This window comes from Coptis chinensis, chromosome 4 (genome assembly GCF_015680905.1).
Source record: "Coptis chinensis isolate HL-2020 chromosome 4, ASM1568090v1, whole genome shotgun sequence".
NCBI classification, from domain to species: Eukaryota; Viridiplantae; Streptophyta; class Magnoliopsida; order Ranunculales; family Ranunculaceae; genus Coptis; species Coptis chinensis.
This window is the reverse complement of record NC_141459.1, coordinates 15,523,220-15,544,675: the sequence shown is the minus strand read 5'-3', so window position 1 is coordinate 15,544,675 and position 21,456 is coordinate 15,523,220. Positions and strand designations below refer to the sequence as shown.

Sequence of the window (21,456 nt, the reverse complement as noted above, 5' to 3'; positions counted from 1 at the left end):
GTTTCCAAATGTAATCGTTTCTAAATAAAATAAAATAAAATAAATAAAAATATTTTTTTAAGCTAGCTACAAATTCTTTCTCTGTCCAAGCTACCTACTTATTTAAATCAACAAAAAAAAAAAAGAGATGATGGTAGAGCATCATAATTAGAATCGGACAAAGAATACAACTAGCATATTGAAGTGTTTTTTCATTATTGACCTTTTAATTTACTATTTTAATTTACATGCGTTCATTCTTTTTCCCAATTTTTCTTTCCTAGCACGTCCACGTTTACTTAGTCACTATAAGAAGGACAGAGAAACTACTGGCTTGATTTAAGTTCGCCCATAAATGAGTTTGATACATAGGCAACTCAATCTTACTGAGTGAAGCCGGCCATTACCAAATCTTATTCGATCTTAGTCTAATTATTGAAGTAGAGTTTTTACCATTTACATATGGTGCTATCATTAATGGTGCTGGTAGTACCTCGCCTGTGAGACAACAGACGAGTCAAATTTGTTTTGTATAGTTTTTTTTTTTAGTTGGAAGAAAGACCATGCGCATTAAGTGGGTTTGTTTTCTTTGCAATTTGATGGGGAATGGATATATAATGATAATATCATCAGGTTCAACATTTATTAAAGTGAATTACCAAAAAAAAATATTTATTAGAGTGCGATTCATCCACCAGGCTTTCATTTGATAGTGATAGTATTCCTTGATGATCTTTATTCGGTCTAGTCTAATCTCTATTTTATTGAAATTTGGAGATAACTTCATTCCTATGTATTTTACATTTTTACTGATAATAAACCCCCAATAAACTATAAAAATAATTTCCTTTCTAAATTAATTACAAAGAGTAACTCTCCAATCTCCATAATATAGGAGAAAAAAATAATTCTAGAGGACACCTTTTTTTTAATCACTCACAAAGACCGGGTAGATGAAAGATCGAATATACTCTTGACGCAAAATAAAAACGGCTCGGGTAATGAAAAGTCAAGTATACTCCTGGTACGAAATAATAAACGGTCCGGCCCAACCGAAACGACTCGGTATATATAGTATGAACAATAATTGTTCATACTTTGAGGTATGATTGTTCATACGTTAACATGAGTTATGAACACTCATTGCTTATATGAACAATCATTATTCATACTTATTTGGAGTATAAACAATCACTGTTCATACATCAACATGAGTTATGAAAAATCATTGTTCATACATATTTGGAGTATGAACAATCATTGTGTATATCTCAACATGAGTTATGAACAATCATTGTTCATACATCAATATATTGTATGATATAAGTTCACCTATTTAGGTATAAATAATCATTGTTCATACATCAGTATAAAGTATGGACACTCATTGTTTATAACAAAACGACAAAAAAAGTAAAATTAGAAAATATTTATTTAAATCTAGTCATTTATTCTTAAAAGTTATTTTCACTTGAAAATTGGGTTTCCGGGTTATTTTTACCCGAAATTTATCCTTGACTGATTTTGAAATTGATTTTCACTCGAAAATGGGTATGGAGATAACTTCTTGAGATTAATTAATTAATTAATTATAACTTCCTCCATGCTAAGACTACAAGTCTACGACCAGTACTGGGTCCAAATACTTGTCCTGGAAGTAATGCAATTTAATTTTTTTTTTAGTCATGGGCCGAGGGATGCTGAGAACAATCCTCTACAGTATCCATCTCTCTTTGTTTCACGGCCCCAAATTTTTTTTAATCAATCTCATATAGCATAATGATTTTTAAGTAAGGTCGTGTCCACTGGACCGGATGAACTCAGGTTATTTTACCTTCAAAGCTGTGGCTGTATCTACTTCATGAACACCTACCATTGTCTTAACCTTAAAGATCACTTAATCGTTGCTAATGTGTTTCAGTTTAATGTCTTATATTAGTGATCGAGTATATGGTTTAAGGCAGAGATGCTTAGGAAGCTCGATCACCACGGACTTTCATATATAAAAAGCTTCGAAGACGTCGACTAAAAGATCTGCACTTTAGAGTTCGTATTAGAAGAACACTCCTTGTAGTAAGAATTCTTCCTCTATTTTGGGAAATGAAATATTTTTCTCTACCTCTGTTTTACATCTGAGCATATTGCTTGGTCTGATACTGAGGGGTTATTTGTTTTTTTGGATTAAGTTATAAGAGGGTCTTATAAGACCATGTATTATAAGAGTGTCTTATGAGTCTTATAAAGTGGTTTGTTTTTCATTTTAAGTTCCTCTTATAAGCACTTGTAAAAATAGAAAAAACAAATACATGACATCTTATAGATGGTTATTTGACAAATATAACCTTACTTTACATCACATTTAACTTGAATAGATTAATTTGAAACAAGCGCATAGTTTGATTTTCGATTTCAAATCAATTTTGATAATTAGAATATCGATTTTAAGAAACTATCTTAATTGGCGGTGGTGGTAATGGAGGTGATGATATTAGTCTTAATAGTACGGTGGTGGTAGTAGTAGAAATAGTGGATGTCTTAATAGTACTATGGTGGTGGTGGTGATAGTCTTAATAGTACGGTGGTAGTGGTGGTGGTGGTGGTGGTAGTGGAGGTGATGATATTGGTCTTAATAACACGGTAGTAGTGATGGTGATGGTGGTAGTTGTAAAAGTAGTGGTGGTTTTAATAGTACGGTAGTGGTGGTGGTGATAGTTTTAATAGTACGGTGGTAGTAGTGGTTGAGGTAGTGATGGTGGTGGTAGTAGTAGTAGAAGTGGTGGTGGTGGTTTTAATAGTACGGTGGTGGTGGTGGCGGTGATAGTTTTAATAGTACGGTAGTAGTGGTGGTGGAGGTAGTGATGGTGGTGGTGGTAGTAGTAGAAGTGGTGGTGGTGGTTTTAATAGCACGGTGGTAATGGTGGTGATACTCTTAATAGTACGGTGATAGTCGTGGTGGAGGTAATGATGGTGGTGGTAGTGGTGGTGGTGATGATGGTGGTGGTAGTGGTGGTGGTGATGATGGTTTTAATAGTTTGGTGGTGGTGGTGGTGGTAGCCGGTGGTGTCTAGGGCAATGAAGTTATTTGGAGAATAAGATAATGAAAAAGGAATAAGGGCATCACCAATGCTGGCCCTCAAAATAGAGGGCCACGTCATCCTTTTAGAGGTCTGGTTAAAGGAGAAAAGCAAAATGAAGGAGCTACAATGGAGGGGTTCTACAAAGGTCGCGAGAACTTTGAAATGAAGATCGCTCCTGGAAAAACCAATCATTCACCTTAAGTTGGTGTAGTGGCGATGGCTTGGCTAAGGCAAACATAGCCATCGCTTCGATTCTCGGTGAGAACATATTTACTATTCTATTTTGTAATTCAAAAAAAAAAAAAAATTAAAAGCTAAAAAATGAGAAGCTTCAAATGACTTCGAACCCGGGTTTAACACTTCCTAGATCACTTGAGCGAAGAATTAAACCAAGCGTGTTGTATTATTTCTCTTGGATGCTTTTCAACAGGTGTGGGTAGAATTTTGTTTGTAGAACCTGTGTCCTTTAAAACTTCCGATAAAATTAGAGACACTTTTCAAGGATGGTAGAAATAGAGTCCCATATAAGGGCTGCATTGGAAGGGTGTTTCTTCAATTGCTCCCTCAAATTTGGAGATAGAGGTCCATTTAAGGGCTGCATTGGTGATGCCCTAAGAGAGAAATGAGGCTAGGGGTATATGGACGGGGGTGTTTGAGTCATTTTTCAAGTTATAAGACTTATAGAATTGAGGGGCCATTTGTTTTTGCTTCTTATAAGACCTTGAGATCTTATAACCTCTTATAAGATGTGGCCCAGTGATTTTGGACATTTTTTTGGTTTGTTTTTTGCCTCTTATAAGAGGCATTTTACTAGAAATGTCTTATAAGAGGCTCAAATTCTATAAGTACCAAAATTGGATCTACTTCAATTCTATAAATCTTATAACTTGAAAAATGACTCAAACACTCCCGTCCATAAACCCCTAGCCTCATTTCTCTCTTCTTCCTTTTTTATTATCTTATTTTCCAAATAACTCTATTACCCTAGCCATCACCGGCTACCACCACCACCACTACCAAACTATTAAAACCACCACCACCATTGTCGCCACTACCACCACCACCATCACCACAACCACTACCACCACCATCATTACCTCAACCACCACTACCACCGTATTATTAAGACTATCACCACCACCACCACCACTGTGTTATTAAAACCACCACTACCACCACCATCACTACCACCGTACTATTAAGACCAATATCATCACATCCACTACCACCACCACCACCACCACCACCACCGTCGTTATTAAGACATCCACCACTTCTACTACCACCACTATCACCATGCTATTAAAACTAATATCATCACCTCCACTACCACCACCGCCGTGCTATTAAGACCACTACCACCACCGCCACCAATTAAAGTAGTTTCCTAAAATCGATATTCTAATTATCAAAATTGATTTGAAACCGAAAATCAAACTATACGTTTGTTTCAAATTAATATATTCAAATTAAATGTGATGTAAAGTAGGGTTATATTTGTCAAATAACCATCTATAAGATGTCATGTATTTGTTTTTTCTATTTTTACAAGTGCTTATAAGAGAAACTTAAAATAAAAAACAAACCACTTTATAAGACCATCTTATAAGACCCTCTTATAACACATGGTCATATAAGACCCTCTTATAACTTAACCCAAAAAAACAAATAACCTCTCAATTTTGGTACTTATAGAATTGGAGCCTCTTATAAGACATTTATAGTAGAATGCTTCTTATAAGAGGCAAAAAACAAACAAAAAAAATATCCAAAATCACTAGGCCACATCTTATAAGAGGCAAAAACAAATGGCCCCTGAGAATAGTGCAGGGAATTAGGTCGGGTTTGAATTCAGGTCGGTTGGGTTTGGATAGAATTGTTGGATTTTTTTTTTTAATTTTTAGTGTTATCCATTCGGGTTGGTCGGATTCGGTTTCAGTTGAAGGTTTTGATTTGATTCGGATTCGAATATAGGCATATCCGAACCCGGTATGATTGGGTGGAACTTATTTACTTGACAACTTTTAGAGTACAATTCTCATGTAATGGTCAAGATGATCCTTGCCTCCTTGGGTGGTTATGTTACAATGCAGATTCCTTGGGTGGTTCTCAGCGCTGAGCAATAACTGATTAAATAATGGAGATGACGAAGAGCAGGACAACTCAAGGAACATGAGGAGTATCTGTGTGACCCACGTAGTAGTATATATCTAAAATACTATAATAATCACGACTCTCATCTACAGTAGGACAACAGTGAAATATTATTATTTTATGTACCTCTTGGTCTCTTCGTCATTTTTTGTCTGATTTAATATAATTTTACCTTTATACCTTTCAATATTTACAAATTTAGTTATGTTTACTTTTTGGATTAGTCAACTATTTGGGATGAGCATCATGTGCGGAACCGCACATGCATCATGCTAGTATTATATAAGACGCTGATCATTAAACTTGTGTAGTCATAGACTCATAGTAATGGGTGAGACGGGTAAAAAAAAAGACCTTACTAACTAATCATCATCTTTAAAAGCCCACCCTACCCTAAATGGCACGTTAACTGTCCAAATCCTCAGGACCCTTGAACACTTATTTGAGTATGAGTGTTTGGGGCTTTAAATATTTCCACCCACCCATGTCTGCGCTCATGACTTCTTCAGACTTATAAAAACCAATAACTTGAATCCGAAAAACCAAGACTGAGCTCAACGTTGCGGCGATGGATTACAATAACAAACTAGTCCTCGCTCCCATGGTTCGAGTCGTAAGTTCCACAAACTAAACATTTCCTTTTCTTTCTTTCTTTCTTTTTTTATATACAAACTTTTAGTGTTATGTTTTGTAGGGAACCTTACCGTTGAGATTATTAGCAGCTGAATATGGTGCAGACATTACTTATGGTGAAGAAATTATTGATCATAAATTCGTTAAATGTGAACGTATAGTAAATGGTAATATTTTTTCCTTGCCCGTAATGTATATATATCATCAAGTGGAGAACATATAAGTTATTATTGGTTAATATTGAATTTACCAGAGTCCTTGGGGTCTATTGATTTTGTGGAGAAAGGGACCGGTACGGTTGTTTTCAGAACATGTAATGAGGAAAGAAACCGTGTTGTTTTTCAGATAGGCACCTCTGATGCAGTGAGAGCTCTTAATGCTGCCCAGATAGTGTGAGAGTTTGGAGAACCCTGTTTATATTTTTACTGCATATCTTATTATCTTTGATGACATGCTGATACGATATATTATGTTTTAGATGCAAAGACGTGGCGGCTATAGATATCAACATGGGTTGCCCCAAACCATTCTCTACCACTGGAGGCATGGGTGCTGCTATACTATCTAAACCAGAGCTAATTCATGATGTATTCAATTCTTACATTTATGATATTTTCTGTAAGCTGTGGTATTTAGTTATCTAATTTATCATGTTCACTTCATCCTACAGATTTTGACAACACTAAAAAGAAACTTGGACCTGCCAGTAACATGTAAAATCCGCCTTCTAAAGTCATCAAAGGATACAGTAGAGTTGGTACGAAGAATTGAGAAAACTGGTGTTTCTGCTTTGGCTGTGCATGGGAGGTAACACATTAACACATGCCTCGTCTTTTATCTCTTGTTATATATATCATATGTATAGTTTTATGAAGGGAATTATCTTTAATCTTTGTGCCTCTCGTTCTATGATCTCTGTAACCAATTCCAACATATACTCAATATGAAAAGGTTTAGTAGGTTGATTGGTTTCCTCATGAATCTCTAGTTTTAAACTTTTAATCAGTGCCTGAGATAGCTCTCAGTAGGGAAAAAAAAACACATCTGATATATTATCAGCATTGAACTGTTGGTTGATTTCTTCTATTTGCCAGAGTCCGAGAAGCTCTCCTCACATCTGTTGACTAACGTTGCTAAGCCATTCGTAACTTTGTGTATATTTTACTTCTTTTTCTCAACCAAGCAAAATAAATTAGCCACCTAGAGTTGAAGGAAGATGCACATGTATCATATAACATAAACTTCTTGAATTTTGAATTTTGGATTATGAAAACATTTATAGCATCTCTTTACTTTGGATGACCGACATAACCTTGATTTATGTGAAAATGTAGAGGAGAAATCAAGAATCCATAGCACGTTGTTATCTTGTACATCCGGGGTTGAAAAGCATTTAATTTGGAACCTTCATTATTTTTTAAATGCTTTACATTTACTTCCAACTTCAAATATTATTCACCAATTCCTCACTATGAATTATCTACAGGAGGGTTGCAGATAGGCCTAAGGATCCTGCCAGGTGGAGTGAGATTGCTGATATTGTGGCAGCATTATCTATTCCAGTTGTGGCAAATGGTGATGTCTTTGAGTATGAAGATATTCAACGTATTAAAAAGACAACAGGTGTGTAGCACACACTCCTTGCTCTCTTCATCCTTTGAATTGTTATGTATGTGCCGAAAGTTTCTTGTCGATTCTTACTAGTGATTTAGCTGCTATTGCTCATATTCCTGTTTTGGATTTTATCAGAAATAGAAATGCTGATGTATCTAAAGTTGTTTGATTTCTGTGTACTATTCACTTCTAGCAGTTTGTTGTGCTTGAGAAAGTGCATGTGCTCACGTTGTTTTCCTTGCACAAAATTTTCTCTCTGATTTTACTGAAGTGGAAGTATTTAATAAGAAAGTTTAGCCGTTTTGTGTAAACCATGTTGATATACCAGATTTTGCTGGAGTCTGTTTTTGTTTTTTGTTGTTACTTTGTTTCTTTTCCTTGATGGGGAAATTTTGAAACCATTTTGGATACCATAATAACTTGTGCATTATTCTCTTGACTTTGTCAGTTCCACATATTTTAGGGGCTAGAGGCCCCTACTTTGCAATTTATGATATGTATGATGGACTTTACAGATGAAATGAAAAGAGAGAAATAGATAGGTAGCGATTAGAGGATGGGGATCATGTCTAACCCCAGTTATTTTGTCTCTACTTTTTTTTTTCCGGAAATTAGAGAATGCAACTTGTTGACATTAAAGATAGAGTTACTTGGTGAGTAAAGATCATGGAAGATAGTTTTGGAGATTAGTTTCTTAAGTGGTGGTTTTAATTGTAAGACTGCTTGGTAGTAGAGCGATGGACTTGAAGGAAAAGGCATATTGAAGTCTTGTCAATTATTAGAATTGTGTCCCCCTAAAACATAATTGGTATTAAAACATATCAAACTGTACATCGTGCTTGGTTCTAGTAATCCAAGCCCTCAAATGGAGTTCAATTTGACTTTTGCATATTTGGAAAATAAATATTTTCATATTTTTAGCACGGAATCAGAGTTTAGTTCTTTGTAAAATAACCATCAGATTTACCAACTTTGTACATTGAGCATTCTATATGACTTTCCCGACAGTAGGCCTGATTATTATTTGCTAATACTGTCTGACATAATGCCAAGATACTCGAACAGTTTATTCAATACTTCAACCACCCTAGGACTAGAACGGGATTGGAAGTTAAGAGTTATTTGTAGAATCAGAATTCATAAGCCAGAAGCCTTCAGTGTAGTTCCACCTAGAAGTGAGGAAGTCTATATTCTCTACATCCTGTCCTACAGAAGTCAATGAGATGGACATACCTATGTTGCAATTGATGTCCTTATTGATACTCTTATTGATGTCCTACAGGAGTCGACATAGTTGAAAATTTCTGCCTGAAGCCTTTCCAATTGCTCATCTCTGTTACAAAATAAATTGACTCCCTCGTACCTTTCTTTGTATTCAAGCTCATCTTTCTTCCTTTGACAGAATTATTTCCTCCCCAGAAAGGTAAAAATTTGCAAAATGGAAATGTGAAAGTGCGGCTGATTTCCTGAGGTGCAGTATTTTCTGCTGAACATCATGGGATAGCGCCTCTGGTGTAGTGGTCCTTCCAAGCATTTACAGCTTATTAGACATCATGGAGAAATTAGATTTGAATTTCTCGTCAGCTGTCCTCTTCCAATAAGCCTATGACTTGTTTGAGATATTTTTGTACTAATTTTAAGATGCCATGTTCTATCAATTTCAAGTACTTTTTCGAAAAAAGTAGTTCGAGTACATGATTCCAGAATGTCTAGAATCTCTCTCATCTCTATAATAGGATTTGGTCAAACTTCTCTTGAGCATCTTTAACTTAATGAATTTTCTCTTGTTTCTTTTCACAGGTGCCTCATCTGTGATGGTTGCTAGAGGGGCTCTGTGGAATGCTTCAATTTTTTCTCCTACTGAGAAATTGCCCTGGGAGGATTTGAAGATAGAATACGTGAGAAAGGTATTTCACATGTACCCTTGAAATGTTATCCTTGTGCGAGCTTTCATGTAATGATATGGTTTCTCTCCTGTTAAAAGCCACTGCTGCCACTTCTGAAATTTGTTTTAGTATGCAATTGCAATAATTTAGAGACATGAATGGTTTCTTTATTTGTGACTTTCAGAGCATCTTATGGGATAATGATGTTAGAAGCACAAAGCACACCCTAAGGGAGATGATAGGACATTATATGTCGCTTGAGCTTTCAGAGGGAAAAGCTCTGGTAAAAACAGAGACCTTAGCAGATGTGGCGTAAGTTCTTTTTCACTTGCATGGCTGACTTGATTGTATCTGCTGTGAGTTCAAATTCGATTGTATCGAATAGGAAAGAAAGGTTTCACTAATAAAATAGGAAAGTTCACATTTGACTCTAATGGCCTTAGTACTTAATATAACGCACCTCAGGTTGTTCTATTGGTTATGCCTTCCTTATCTAAGACTAGAATGTATGCACGCGCGTCACACATTGTGTAAAAATACACCTGACTTTATAGGGCCCATCGTGAGTGACATGTATAGGTAGATTAGTGGGGCCCTTTTTTGAGGAGAAAAAAAAAGGAAAAAAAAATAGGTGTGAACAGATTTTGGTATGGCTTATCGGCTAGTTCCCGCACGCCTCTATGAATAGTATAGATTTAAAAAATCAGTAGAGACATGCAACTTTTCCATCTATTTTTAAGCATTGCAGGTGGTGTTGTTCCTTACTCGTGTGAACTTGTAAAGAAAAATTAAAGGAAACACTCAGAGGAATTTTAAGCATTATATACTTATGATGAGGTCATTTTTGCAGTCAGCCCAGGCTTTAACCATTATATCCTTTGATCTTAGCATCTTGTCTGTCTCGACTTAGAAAGGGATTATTTGACCTTGTTATTTGAATCTTAGTGTTTATGCAACCTTGATGTTAAGTTCTTCATTCAAGACCTATCAATCATTGGAAAAAGAAGAACTAAATCCATGTCAATACAATATGGGAAAAACAATCTCTTTAATTGTGTATTCATGGGATGGTCAAGTTGTAATATTATATATACATTTAATGTCATCTTTCAGGGAGCTTTATGGAGAAATGAAGTATTATCGCGCTGTCAAGGGAACCAGTTATTGAATGGGATACTGGCGAACTTACTACTGTTCTTTAGGTAAGGACTAAGGATCTGTTCTGGGTAAAGCTATCAATTCCATACACTATATTGTGTCCACCTCTTAGTCACTAGATCATGAAGCGGGAGCGCGAGAGTGCCCAAGTTGACAAGCTCTGTGATATAGAGCGGTTTCAGAGCTCTAATTAATATATTAATATAAAATATTTTATGTATATTGGATTACATGAATCAAATAAATTTTGAATTAAAAAGTTACTTATGAATCAATATTTATTTTGATGTCAATATGTATGAATAAGTTACATCTAACCTGATAGAGCAATAGAACCAACAAAAACTTATTCTTTACTTAAGTGTGTTAAATGGTAAAACTCTAAAGCTGGCATGCAGAAGTGGGGGCAGACGTGCAGTGCCCATTCTCATATACCACCTATTGATCTAAAACCGCCTGTCCACCTTAATAAAACCACTCTCCATCCAGCAGCTCTCCTTTCTCACTCTTCATTGCACAATCTCTCCCAAGGAAAAAATCATTTCTCTCGTTTTCTCTCTCTTTTCATTTAAGTTATCAAGTTATTTCAAATTTTCAAGATGGCGGTTCAAGAGCAAAATCAGTTGTGCGTGTGCGTGATGAAATTTCACACATAATTATAGCATGGGAATCACTTTGTGAGTGATTGGATCTTTGTTTTCATGAAAATTTTGACTAACATCCGCCGTTTATCTGAGAGCGCGGTTTCAAAAACAACAAAGCGTGGTTTTGAAAATGTGATAGAGCGGTTTGGCCTTTAGAGCCGCAAGAGCGCGGTTTGGGTGTACCACGCTTTGGGTGACTAAGGACTCCACCCAGGCAAAATATTCTTTCATTATGTCCCTATTATATATCTAAAAACAAACATATTAAAATTTAATTTCTTTTTTATCTTTCCAGAATACGGCATATCATTTTTTTAGCTAAAGGGTAATTGTGCATCTGACATCAAAGCAAGGAGCAACAGCCGTTACGATGATGGAGTTCCCCACACCCAATGCCGTTAGAATTTCCCATACAGAGTTCTTGTATACTATTTTATAGTTTTGATTTTTATATGATGGAATGTAACATTCTATTATTGTCATATTGAAGCTTTATTATACAACACTCCTGCTTGTCTTTTAAATACAGTTGTATTATTATTGTATAATATTTCCCCATCATATTTGAGTAGGATACAGATCAGATGTAAATCAACTTTAGTATGATCGGATTGTAATTGGTTCTAGTTTTGCATCGACCTTCTAATCCCGTAAGTTAAGATTAATTTTGGTGACAATTGTCAGATACAGTAATAGACATTCTAATATGAATTAATTGGAGGTCTATCTGTCAGATAAAATAACGATGATACTGATAAGTAATAACAACTTAACTGAAGATTGTGAGCTAAGATATTTTGGTACTGTTTTTATGGATTTCATGATTTATGCGTTATTATAGTGATAGAGCCACTCAGGCGTCCGAATTTTCAACATCAATCTGTCAAACTTATTTCAATATTATCCACATACGTAGAAAGTTAAACCATCTTGAATTCTATGAAAAAAATGTTCAGTATGCAAGACAGGGAAAGCTACTTCTCAAAAACTGCATGCTCTGTCGAAACATCCCTGCAAGAGATTGTCCCTATTGTCTTAAAACACGGGTAGATTACGTTTGTTTGTGAGTCTCTGCAGAAAATGAGATTATGTTTCTTGATTGGACTTGCTGAGATCAGTAGCACATTAACACAGTTGTTTTCTGGTCAAATTGAACCGTGTTTTCAAACATATGTTGTGGATAAGTGGATTTATTGATTTTATTCCATGTGAAACACTTTATTTATGGATCCAGAGTCCATGGGTATATCTGTATTCAGAGTCCATGGGTATTTATCTAAACCAACTATTTATTTAGCTTTCATTACTCAAGTTCCACTCCTACGCAGACGGAGGGAAAGATGTAAAATTTGGTTTGCGTTTGAATAATTATTTGGGTGTAAGACGTGTAACCAAACTGACCTTTTGAATTGTTCCAACTTCCAATATTTACATTTCGTCCTGATATATGTTGACCTTCTAATATATACTTTGATGGGTTCGCAAATCAGAATCAGTATGGGTGATGATACTTCTGTGTAGAATAGATATTGGTGAAAGTGCAGGAGCCTTGTACTTGTACATGTACACATGCCTCACATATATCCTGGGGGCTTAGGATTTAGGTCCAATGAAAGAAGTGTACAGGAGCCTTATACAGCCATGTGAGAGAGTGTTGCAAGCAACTAAGCAAGCAGATCCTTAAAACCAGATTTCAAGCAATACTTTACTTGCTCAGAAACCTAAATAACCATCAATCAATTGCTTTTGCTTACTTTCTCATTCATTGGGTTCCCTCACAAACCATCACACTGGGACTTCTTTGTTTTATCTCTTTTTGGAATACCAATAAAAGGTTCCAATTATTATAGTGTAAAGAGTACACTATTCAAGAACACAGAAAGGTTACTAGCCTAACAGTGTGCAGTTTAAGGAATCATCTTCATTCTAAAGTTCGTTTATTTTTCCACTTGTCATTCTACGAAAAGCTCCCAAACTTTTTTCCTTTTTTTCTTTCCACAGACATAGAAGTGTTGCTACAGTCCTGCAAACGTGGACTTAATTCATTCCACATGAGGAACTCTATGAGCCTGAGAGCCTCAGCCAACTGGGTGTTTGTACTTCGTACCACCAATTTTTTTTTTTCTTCATATACCACCAATATACACAATATATGCATGGTCCCCTTCCTCCCCCTTCTCTTGCTTTGCTATCTATGAACCCACACAACTATGCATGGATTTGTATCCTTAAATGGGGTGGGACTGTGGGACTAATACAAGTATATTCTCATGTTATTCATCCGGAAATCCATAAGGCAATGGAAGTAAGAAAAAATATTTACGGGCGTGCTTGATAAAAATTCCCATTTAATTGGGCAAATAGGCAAATCTGAAAATGGAAAAAGAAAGGACTTTTCTTCTGGCAAATTTTTATCTAAGGGAGAGATAGATAAGTGGTACGTGGGGGAATAGTTGACAAATGTCAAAAAAATTGTCAGGTCCTAAATTAAATTGCATCCAAACAGCACAAATACTTTTTTAAGTGGGAAAATAACATTTACCGGCAGGAAAACAATATTATCAAGCAGGCCCTAATGGTTTACATATATTACATTTGGTCAAAAATTATATCAACCCACATGATGTACATTTTCATGTAAGCAAACAGTGCCGTAATTTTAATATTACATTTGATTGATTTGATATTTAGATATGACCCTTTCTCAAATTATCGCCGAAGCCAAAACTAATAATTGAATGCCAATCGACGAAGTGTCTTCTTTGAGATTTGGATTTTTTTTCTTTCTCAATAATCCAACAAATTTTCATTCCACAAGATGAACCATATATATATATATGGTCAAGCTACATTGACACTCCTAAATGACATCCCAAATTGACACCCCTACTAAAAAATACACTTTTACAATGACTTAATGATTGAATTTTTGTGGAGAGAACTCTTTTACCATGTTGATCATGTCTGCAAAATATCAATTCATTTAGATATCTCTAGTTTTGTCAAATTTATTTACAAAATTGAAAAATATAGACTGTTACAAAAATTATAAATTCCGACATAACGTTTGATTGAAAGATTATATATTGAAATGAGCTGAAATTTCTTTGGAGATTATATCCATAGTGGAGAGATCATATCTACTAAAAATCAACCATTAAATTATTGTGTTTGGTAGGGGTGTCAATTTGACGATATATCTATTATATGTTATTGCAAATAGCCAATTTCCAAACCTAGCTTAATTAATGAGATAAATTAGAATCAAATCACTAGTTAAAAATGTTCATTACTTCGATCATGCATGTGTCATTACTCATTATATACTTGATATAATCAAGAATTTAAGGAAATTGTGGTAGTATTTATTTTAGTGAAATGGTGAACTTAAATTTGGTGAACATTTGATGAGTTTAGGCCATAGTTCGTGATTTCGAATGAAATTTTAAAATTCAATTTGAAATTTTGATTTTTTAAAAAATTAAAATTTCAAATATAGAGTTCAAATATCTGAAATTCCAAATGTGATAAGAGTTGAAATTTAATAAATTTCAGTTTTTGAATTTATCAAAATTCTAAAAATTCTGAAACTCCGAAAAAAAATGACTGATGAGTGATGAGAGCCTAGAGTCCCCGACTCATCAGTCATTTTAGCGGAGTATGTTGACAAAGATACAAATTTTATCCACCATTGATCAGACAAGTAAGGTAAGATGATGCAGTACACTAATCAGACTATGACCCATCAAAAGCTGAGTCAGGGAAAGCTTTTGGTAGGCTCCAATGGTCAGTATCGATGGTGATGCTAAGAAATTGAGTGGGATGATGATAGTCTGAGCTATATAGAAAATTTAAAAATTGGCTCTAGGTCAAGCAAATATAGAATGGATTCAACAGAGGAAATGGGAGCAAAAAGTCTCGGTCTCCAAATTTTAGAAAGGAAAAACGAAACATGAATCGTATGATAGAGACAGTTGAAAAAAAAAAAGATAATTTGGAGATCCGCACTAGAAAGTTAAAAGATAGCAACTCAAATTATGGAAATAGCTTTCTTTCACTGTTTTTCAGTTTTTTACTTTTCCTTTGAAAACATTTTAAGCCATCTCGACAAAACAAAAAGTTGTACTATTTCTATTCCCCGTGTTTATTTAAGTCGATTTTCATAGACAATTTCACCACACACAAAATGAAAAAATTAGAGACATGATTTTGGGCATAGTTCGTCCTAAGTTCAGCATAGGTATGCCGTATGCCTATATGTATATATTTAGAATCATAGAAGTATACAGCTATAATTTTCCCACTAAGGTCCAGACCTTAAAAGGAAATCTTCTGAAAAAATATTGTGGACTTGTAATAAGATGTTTTTGAGATTTGGGATACGATGCCCTATTGATTGGTCTTAGTTTTTCCACAAAAATTTAACACGTTGATAGATAGAATCAGACAATCAGTACCTCATTTGAATTAGATGGTAAGTTAAGTGGGTGTTTGGTTCTCATTTTTTCAAAAAATCATTTTTTCTTAAAAAACATTTTTATGAAAAAATATTTATTCTAAAAACCAATAAACACGTGTTTGGTTGTGATTTTTTTAAAAGGCTATTTTATAAAAATAGATGTTTGTTTCGATATATTTTTGGCATATCGTGGATAAAACTAAAGTTAAAAAGAGCTCATTTCGTTTTTTGTTTCAAAGTGTTTGTGAAAAATAGTTTTTTTAAGCTTGAAAAAAACAAGTTTGACCTAATTATCATAAAACAACTTTTGGGATCAAAAGTGTTTTTGGATGGAAAAACTATTTTTTTTAAATAGAAACCAAACACATTTATTTTTTCAAAAAATATTTTTTCACACAATAAACACTTTTTTGAATAAATAAACGTAGAAAATTGGGTATAGTACAAAAACTAACTTTTTAAGTTCGGAGGAAATAGCAAACTTTTTTTTTTTCCTCCATAAAAATTGAAATTTGACATCTATCCTCAAATTTAAAACTGACTTTTTACAATTTTGACTCTTTTTATTAGTCCCAACTTAAATTAGTTACCAAAAGAAAGTGGGTTAATCAAAATAACTAAAATTCATCCGAAATCTAAAAATTCAATTAAAAGTGAGATAAATTTCTGAGAGACCAAAACAATGTGGAAAGCATCAACTTGGAAAAAAAATATATGTTGATTACAACTAATTTCAATATAACTTTAACAATTTTTTGATCATTTTAAATACCATGTTTTTTAAGCTTGATGTAATTCAAATTGTGAAAAGGACAAATAATTTTTTTTTAATAAGACAATTGTATTATTTGATTAGTACATCTTGGAGCAAACACAATTACCTTTTCGATGAGTGGCCTTGATTGACACACACACGCATAATGACATTTAGATTTTTTGTATTATTTATTTGTGGAAGATATTGACAGTTACAAATAAAAAGGGTAAAAAGGAAAAATAATAAGTTTTAAAAACAGTTAATACATCCAAAAATGAGTTTTAAAATTGGAGTAGAATCAAAAGATTTAAAAAAGTGTCTAGAGATAGAATAAATAAATAGGATCCAAACCCCCCCTAAGTTTTTTATTAAAAAATCAGATTATTTGACGGTGGTAATTGGTACATTACTTTTTTTGTTTTTTCGATAGAAATAATTGGTACATTACTACAAAAAGTTAACACGTTGATAGATAGAATCAGACAATCAGTACCTCATTCGAATTAGATGGTAAGTCAAGTTTTTTATTAAAAAATCAGATTATTTGACGGTGGTAATTGGTACATTACTTTTTTTTTTTCGATAGAAATAATTGGTACATTACTTTTTTTTTTCGATAGAAATAATTGGTACATTACTACATTATTACTAGACTACTAGTTCACTACAGCCGCGCCACAAAAAGCAGCAACTGTATCAATCATTTTCCTTCTCATAATGGTACACAGATTCCATGAGATGTAACATAAAAGAGGGATTCAATATTCAATTAACAGTGTTTATGTAATTATGTCGTACATTCTGTAAACAGTGGGAAAAAATTTCATGACAAGACACTTGTTGGATAGAAGATGGCGGTTCAAGAGAGAGTACAACGAGAAGACAACAAAATGTTCCATCTTCTAATAAGCAGTAGGAGGAAAATAAAACGCTACGGAATCAAAATTCAGGTTAAAAAGGATAGAACAGGAGTAATAGTTTTGTCTAAACAACATGTATAAATTACACATTATTAAGATCAAATAACAGAAGAAGAAAACAAAACAACAAACGTTTCTATCCATCATACAACTAACACTCCCTCACTATTCTAAGGTTGTTCTATTTCACTGTAAATTCCCCTCTTCAATTGCAATGAAAGAAAAAAAAGAGAAAAACATAAATCTTTTACTCTTCTAATAATTAAAGCTGGGGATAAATACACATGAGACAAGCGGGCCCAGCCCAATCAGTGTGGGCTTATCCATTTTGTTTTCTCCGCTATTTTTCCATCCCAAAAGGGCCAAAACGTCGGTTACTGCTTGTCGCCATTACACTCACTCCTTGACCACTTTTCTATTCTTTTTCTTTTCATTTTTCAATGTTTTTTTGACAATTCTAAAATCTAGCATTTTCAAAGCCATGTAAATCGCCAACTTTATTCATAGACTTACGCATAATAGCCACTTTAGCAAGCTGCTCAGCCGCTCGCCAAGCTGAAGTTGGTGTAAGCGGCTCGCCATTTTCATCCAAATAAGTCGGCTCACGCTCATTTGTTCTCCGCCGTTGGATCACAATCTGCTGCGGAGTACCATGATGCAGATACTGCTGCTGCTGCCGTCGATAATTCAGTTCTTTCAACTCAGCATCAATCCCACTTAAATACTCATCAATTGAACTCGAATTAGCTTGCTTCAACAAAGCCCGTGTCGAAGTAAGCATTCGATGCGCACTCGTAAAATCATTATGATCAACGCATCGCCTCGCTTCAGCTATCGCGCGATTAGTCACAAATAAGCTCCTCAGCCGTTCAATCTTGGGATCAGAAGATCGAACGGCATGAGGCCTAGGGACCAAAAGAGCTTGCTCCTTACACTGAATCAACTCTTGAGTAACTGGGTCCTTGTAACAACATTTCACAGACATAACATGATGCGCCCCAACCGGAACCATTGGAACCTTTAACTCAACAAGTAACTCTCTTTCCTCTTCAGCATATAAATCACCGAGTCGAACCGATCCAGATCCAAGAAACGCAGGACGTCCATTACAAGAATAAACGGCTGTGATTTCAGCCGGAGTCGAACCGGATGAAAAACCCAAACTCAACCTCAAATCCTGAACCACAACACTTAACAACCCACCAACGCATTTCGCGAAAGCATCTTCAGATGGCTCGTGACTTATTCCGCTGTTTTCGCCGAAACCAAATGAATGAACTGGAATTTCGAGATGCGCGAATCTCGTCCCCGACACGTCACCATTAGAAGATGGAACATTTTGTTGTCTTCTCGTTGTACTCTCTCTTGATGACCTTTCGTCCTGACCGTCAGATAAAAGCATGATACTGGCAACAGGATTTCTCTCCCTTCGATCTTCAAGAACTTTTGTAGCTTTCCTCAAAGCATCACCAACGCTAGTTCCTTGACCACAAACAAGCCGATCAATAATACGCCGAGCTGATCTTTGACCATGACTTGTCATCCTTCTTAATGCTAGTAACCTTTTAGGAGTTGAAGAAAATGCAATTATTGATAGCCGATCAGCCGAGCTCAGTGATGAAATGACTAATCTCATGGCTCGTTTTAACATTTGTAGTTTGGGACCCGTCATGCTTCCACTAACGTCAAGAACTGTTACAAGATCAATTGGTGCGCGCCGCGAAGAGTCTAGAAGCTTTGCTGCTGCCGGGCCGTTTAAATTACGCGATGGTGGTGGTGGCGGTGCTTTGATTTTGAGAGCTACCGCGTAAGTCTCGTGATTTCTTCCAACGGAAACAACTGCAGCTACTGGGAGAAGTTTCACATCAACATTTCTCCAACTCCTTGAATCTTTGTTATCTTGTTGTGGGCAAGTGTTGGGATTTGTGAAGAATCCTTGAAATTCTTCGATTTCTTCTTCATCGTCCTCGTTGTCTTCTTCATCTTCATCTACTTCAGGGATAGGATTGAATCTTGGTGAAAGTAGAGGCTCATCGTCGTCGTAGAGTCTTTTTTGATCAGAAGAAGTAGACTTGATTTTGACATTTGTAAGAGAAGGAGAAGTCGGGTAAGATTGAATCATCTCTTTTTTGGTTTCTTGTTGGGGTGGTGGAAGTGGTGGTGGTTGTTGTTGTTGGTTTTTGTGGATAGCTAATAAAGGTACTTCTTTCCAATTGGCATGACAAACAGGACAAATTAGATTACCATGCTTTCTAACGTGTGCAGCTATGCACGGAAAGTGAAAAGCATGAGAGCATTCTGCTGTGAATATTGCTGTTCCTTGCCCAGTTTTCACATTCTGCACACAGATTCCACAACTAGTCTGCACAAAAAAAAAAACACAAATTATTAATCTTTCATAATAAAATTCGAAATGGAAAGAAACTAGTAATTAATTATTACTTACTCTGGACAAACGGAGACTAGTTTTGAAGAGAGAGAATCTTGAAGGGGATTTGGGGGAAGAAGGATTTAAGTTTTGAAACAATCTGGAGGTATTGAGTGAGGGGGTAGTGGTGTAGCATTGAAGTTTGGGACTATTTTGAACTTGTGCTGGAGTTGGTACTTGTTGGGCCGTTGTTCGACATCGTAAATTTGGGCTGGAAATATCTTGAGAAGATTGAAATCTTGGGGTTGATGGATTGCTACCACCAGAAAGAAACCCAAACTTGAGTCTACTACTACTTCTAGGAGTACTAGGTGTACTTGGATTTGGGCTTTGTTTATCTGAAAATGAAGTTTGATGATCTGAAGATGATGAATCTCTTGGAATAGATGTGCAAAAAGCTCTTCTCCACCCAGTTCCACCCATATCACTCTCTGTATAGAAGATGATAGACACAAGAATTAAAACGAAAGAAAAGGGAGTTTGTTATTTGTTGTATTCCTAGCTAGCTAAACAAGACAAAATGATAAGATGGGATGATGTTTAGCATGGAGACAAGAGGAGATTAGATCAAGGATAAAAAGGCTTTATCTCTTTTCTCTTCTTGCTCTAGCTTTTGTTTCTCTATCTCTTTTGCTGCTATGCTTTCTGCAAAACTTTTTTAGAATAGTGTGTGTGATGAAGAGATCTGTTACTACTACAACCATGAGAGAAAGAAAACAATACACAGAAAGAAAATAGCTTTTTAAGTCGAGTATTTATATTGGAAATGAAAACGTAGGCTTGGAATTAACTTTGTTAATAAAAAGTTGACGGTTATTGCGTTAATCCAGTCAACGTTTTGAGGCTTCTTTTTTTGGTCTCTATAATTTCTATTAACACGTTAGAAGGGGCAGGAGTTGGTATCTCCTGGTCCCGCGGGTTTTTGTATAGTTTCTAGTGAAACTACCATGTGATGACACTTTGAATGGACTACTTTTTGGACCCACTCACTCATTAGAAAATTGACCCACCATTTTGTTGGTTATTCTACCTAATTTTTATGATTGAATCCTTTTAACCTTTCTGTTTTTGTTATTTTCTCAATTAATGCTTTTGATTTGCTTATAAAGATATTATATATTCTAAAGTGTTCAAAAAAGATTTTTGAATATCTTCAAACTGATTTTTTAATATTTATTGAGGATTTGTTTTTTTTCTTTTTCAGTTAGTGAGTTTCTTGAGGATTTTGAAATATGAAAATTTCTTAATTTTTTGTTTCTTTAGTATGCCTGGAAGAGTTTTCTTAGAATTCATAGGTATGTGTACAACTTTCTAAATAAGTTGTATAAATTATTCAATTCTTTATTATTCAATTGGATTCAAGTCAATTAGCTCATTTCATAAAGATATAATAATTGATGGAACAATTGATTCATAAATGCACATTCTATTAACAAATAAAATTATTGACAAAATATTTAATTAGTTTTGCTAAAGAAAACTCAAGATTACAATGCGCTCCCAGTTGAGTATAACTCTAGAAAGATCTTTACTGATGATTGAGGGAAATTCGGATTTATTTGGAGATGTTCGCTTACTGAGTCTAGCGTGAGTCTTAGCCTACAAACGATGGTCCCTTCCAATACCTAGAGTTTGCATCCCGGCCTAGTGTTGTGAACTAAAAATTGTGTTGCCTATAGTGGTGAATAAAACCAAACTACAATTGAAAAATATGTTAATAGTAGCTAATGCATTTTTCTCTAAATAT

The 21,456-nt window shown here is 35.0% G+C and overlaps 2 protein-coding genes across 4 annotated transcripts; one reads left to right on the top strand and one right to left on the bottom strand.

Annotated features, from left to right (window-relative positions):
• Positions 1 to 5,531: 5,531 nt before the first annotated feature.
• On the top strand, positions 5,532 to 11,650 carry LOC147502145 (Aldolase-type TIM barrel family protein). Of its 3 annotated transcripts, XM_086607100.1 has the most exons (10): positions 5,635 to 5,823; positions 5,905 to 6,010; positions 6,097 to 6,235; positions 6,322 to 6,430; positions 6,514 to 6,650; positions 7,330 to 7,466; positions 9,258 to 9,364; positions 9,528 to 9,655; positions 10,457 to 10,545; positions 11,441 to 11,650. In XM_086607100.1, exons 1-9 carry the CDS (start codon positions 5,779 to 5,781, stop codon positions 10,509 to 10,511), a joined length of 963 nt encoding a protein of 320 aa, XP_086463226.1. In that variant the 5' UTR covers positions 5,635 to 5,778; the 3' UTR covers positions 10,512 to 10,545; positions 11,441 to 11,650. The 3 variants fall into 3 exon arrangements, with proteins under 3 accessions (XP_086463225.1, XP_086463226.1, XP_086463227.1); XM_086607099.1 differs by lacking the exon at positions 11,441 to 11,650 and having other exon boundaries at positions 5,532 to 5,823; positions 10,457 to 10,794; XM_086607101.1 differs by lacking the exons at positions 10,457 to 10,545; positions 11,441 to 11,650 and having other exon boundaries at positions 9,528 to 9,659.
• Positions 11,651 to 17,339: 5,689 nt separating this feature from the next.
• Positions 17,340 to 20,436, bottom strand: LOC147502144 (E3 ubiquitin-protein ligase WAV3-like). Its single transcript, XM_086607098.1, has 2 exons — positions 19,728 to 20,436; positions 17,340 to 19,643 (listed from the first exon to the last, which is right to left on the bottom strand). Exons 1-2 carry the CDS (start codon positions 20,130 to 20,132, stop codon positions 17,739 to 17,741), a joined length of 2,310 nt encoding a protein of 769 aa, XP_086463224.1. The 5' UTR covers positions 20,133 to 20,436; the 3' UTR covers positions 17,340 to 17,738.
• Positions 20,437 to 21,456: the final 1,020 nt, after the last annotated feature.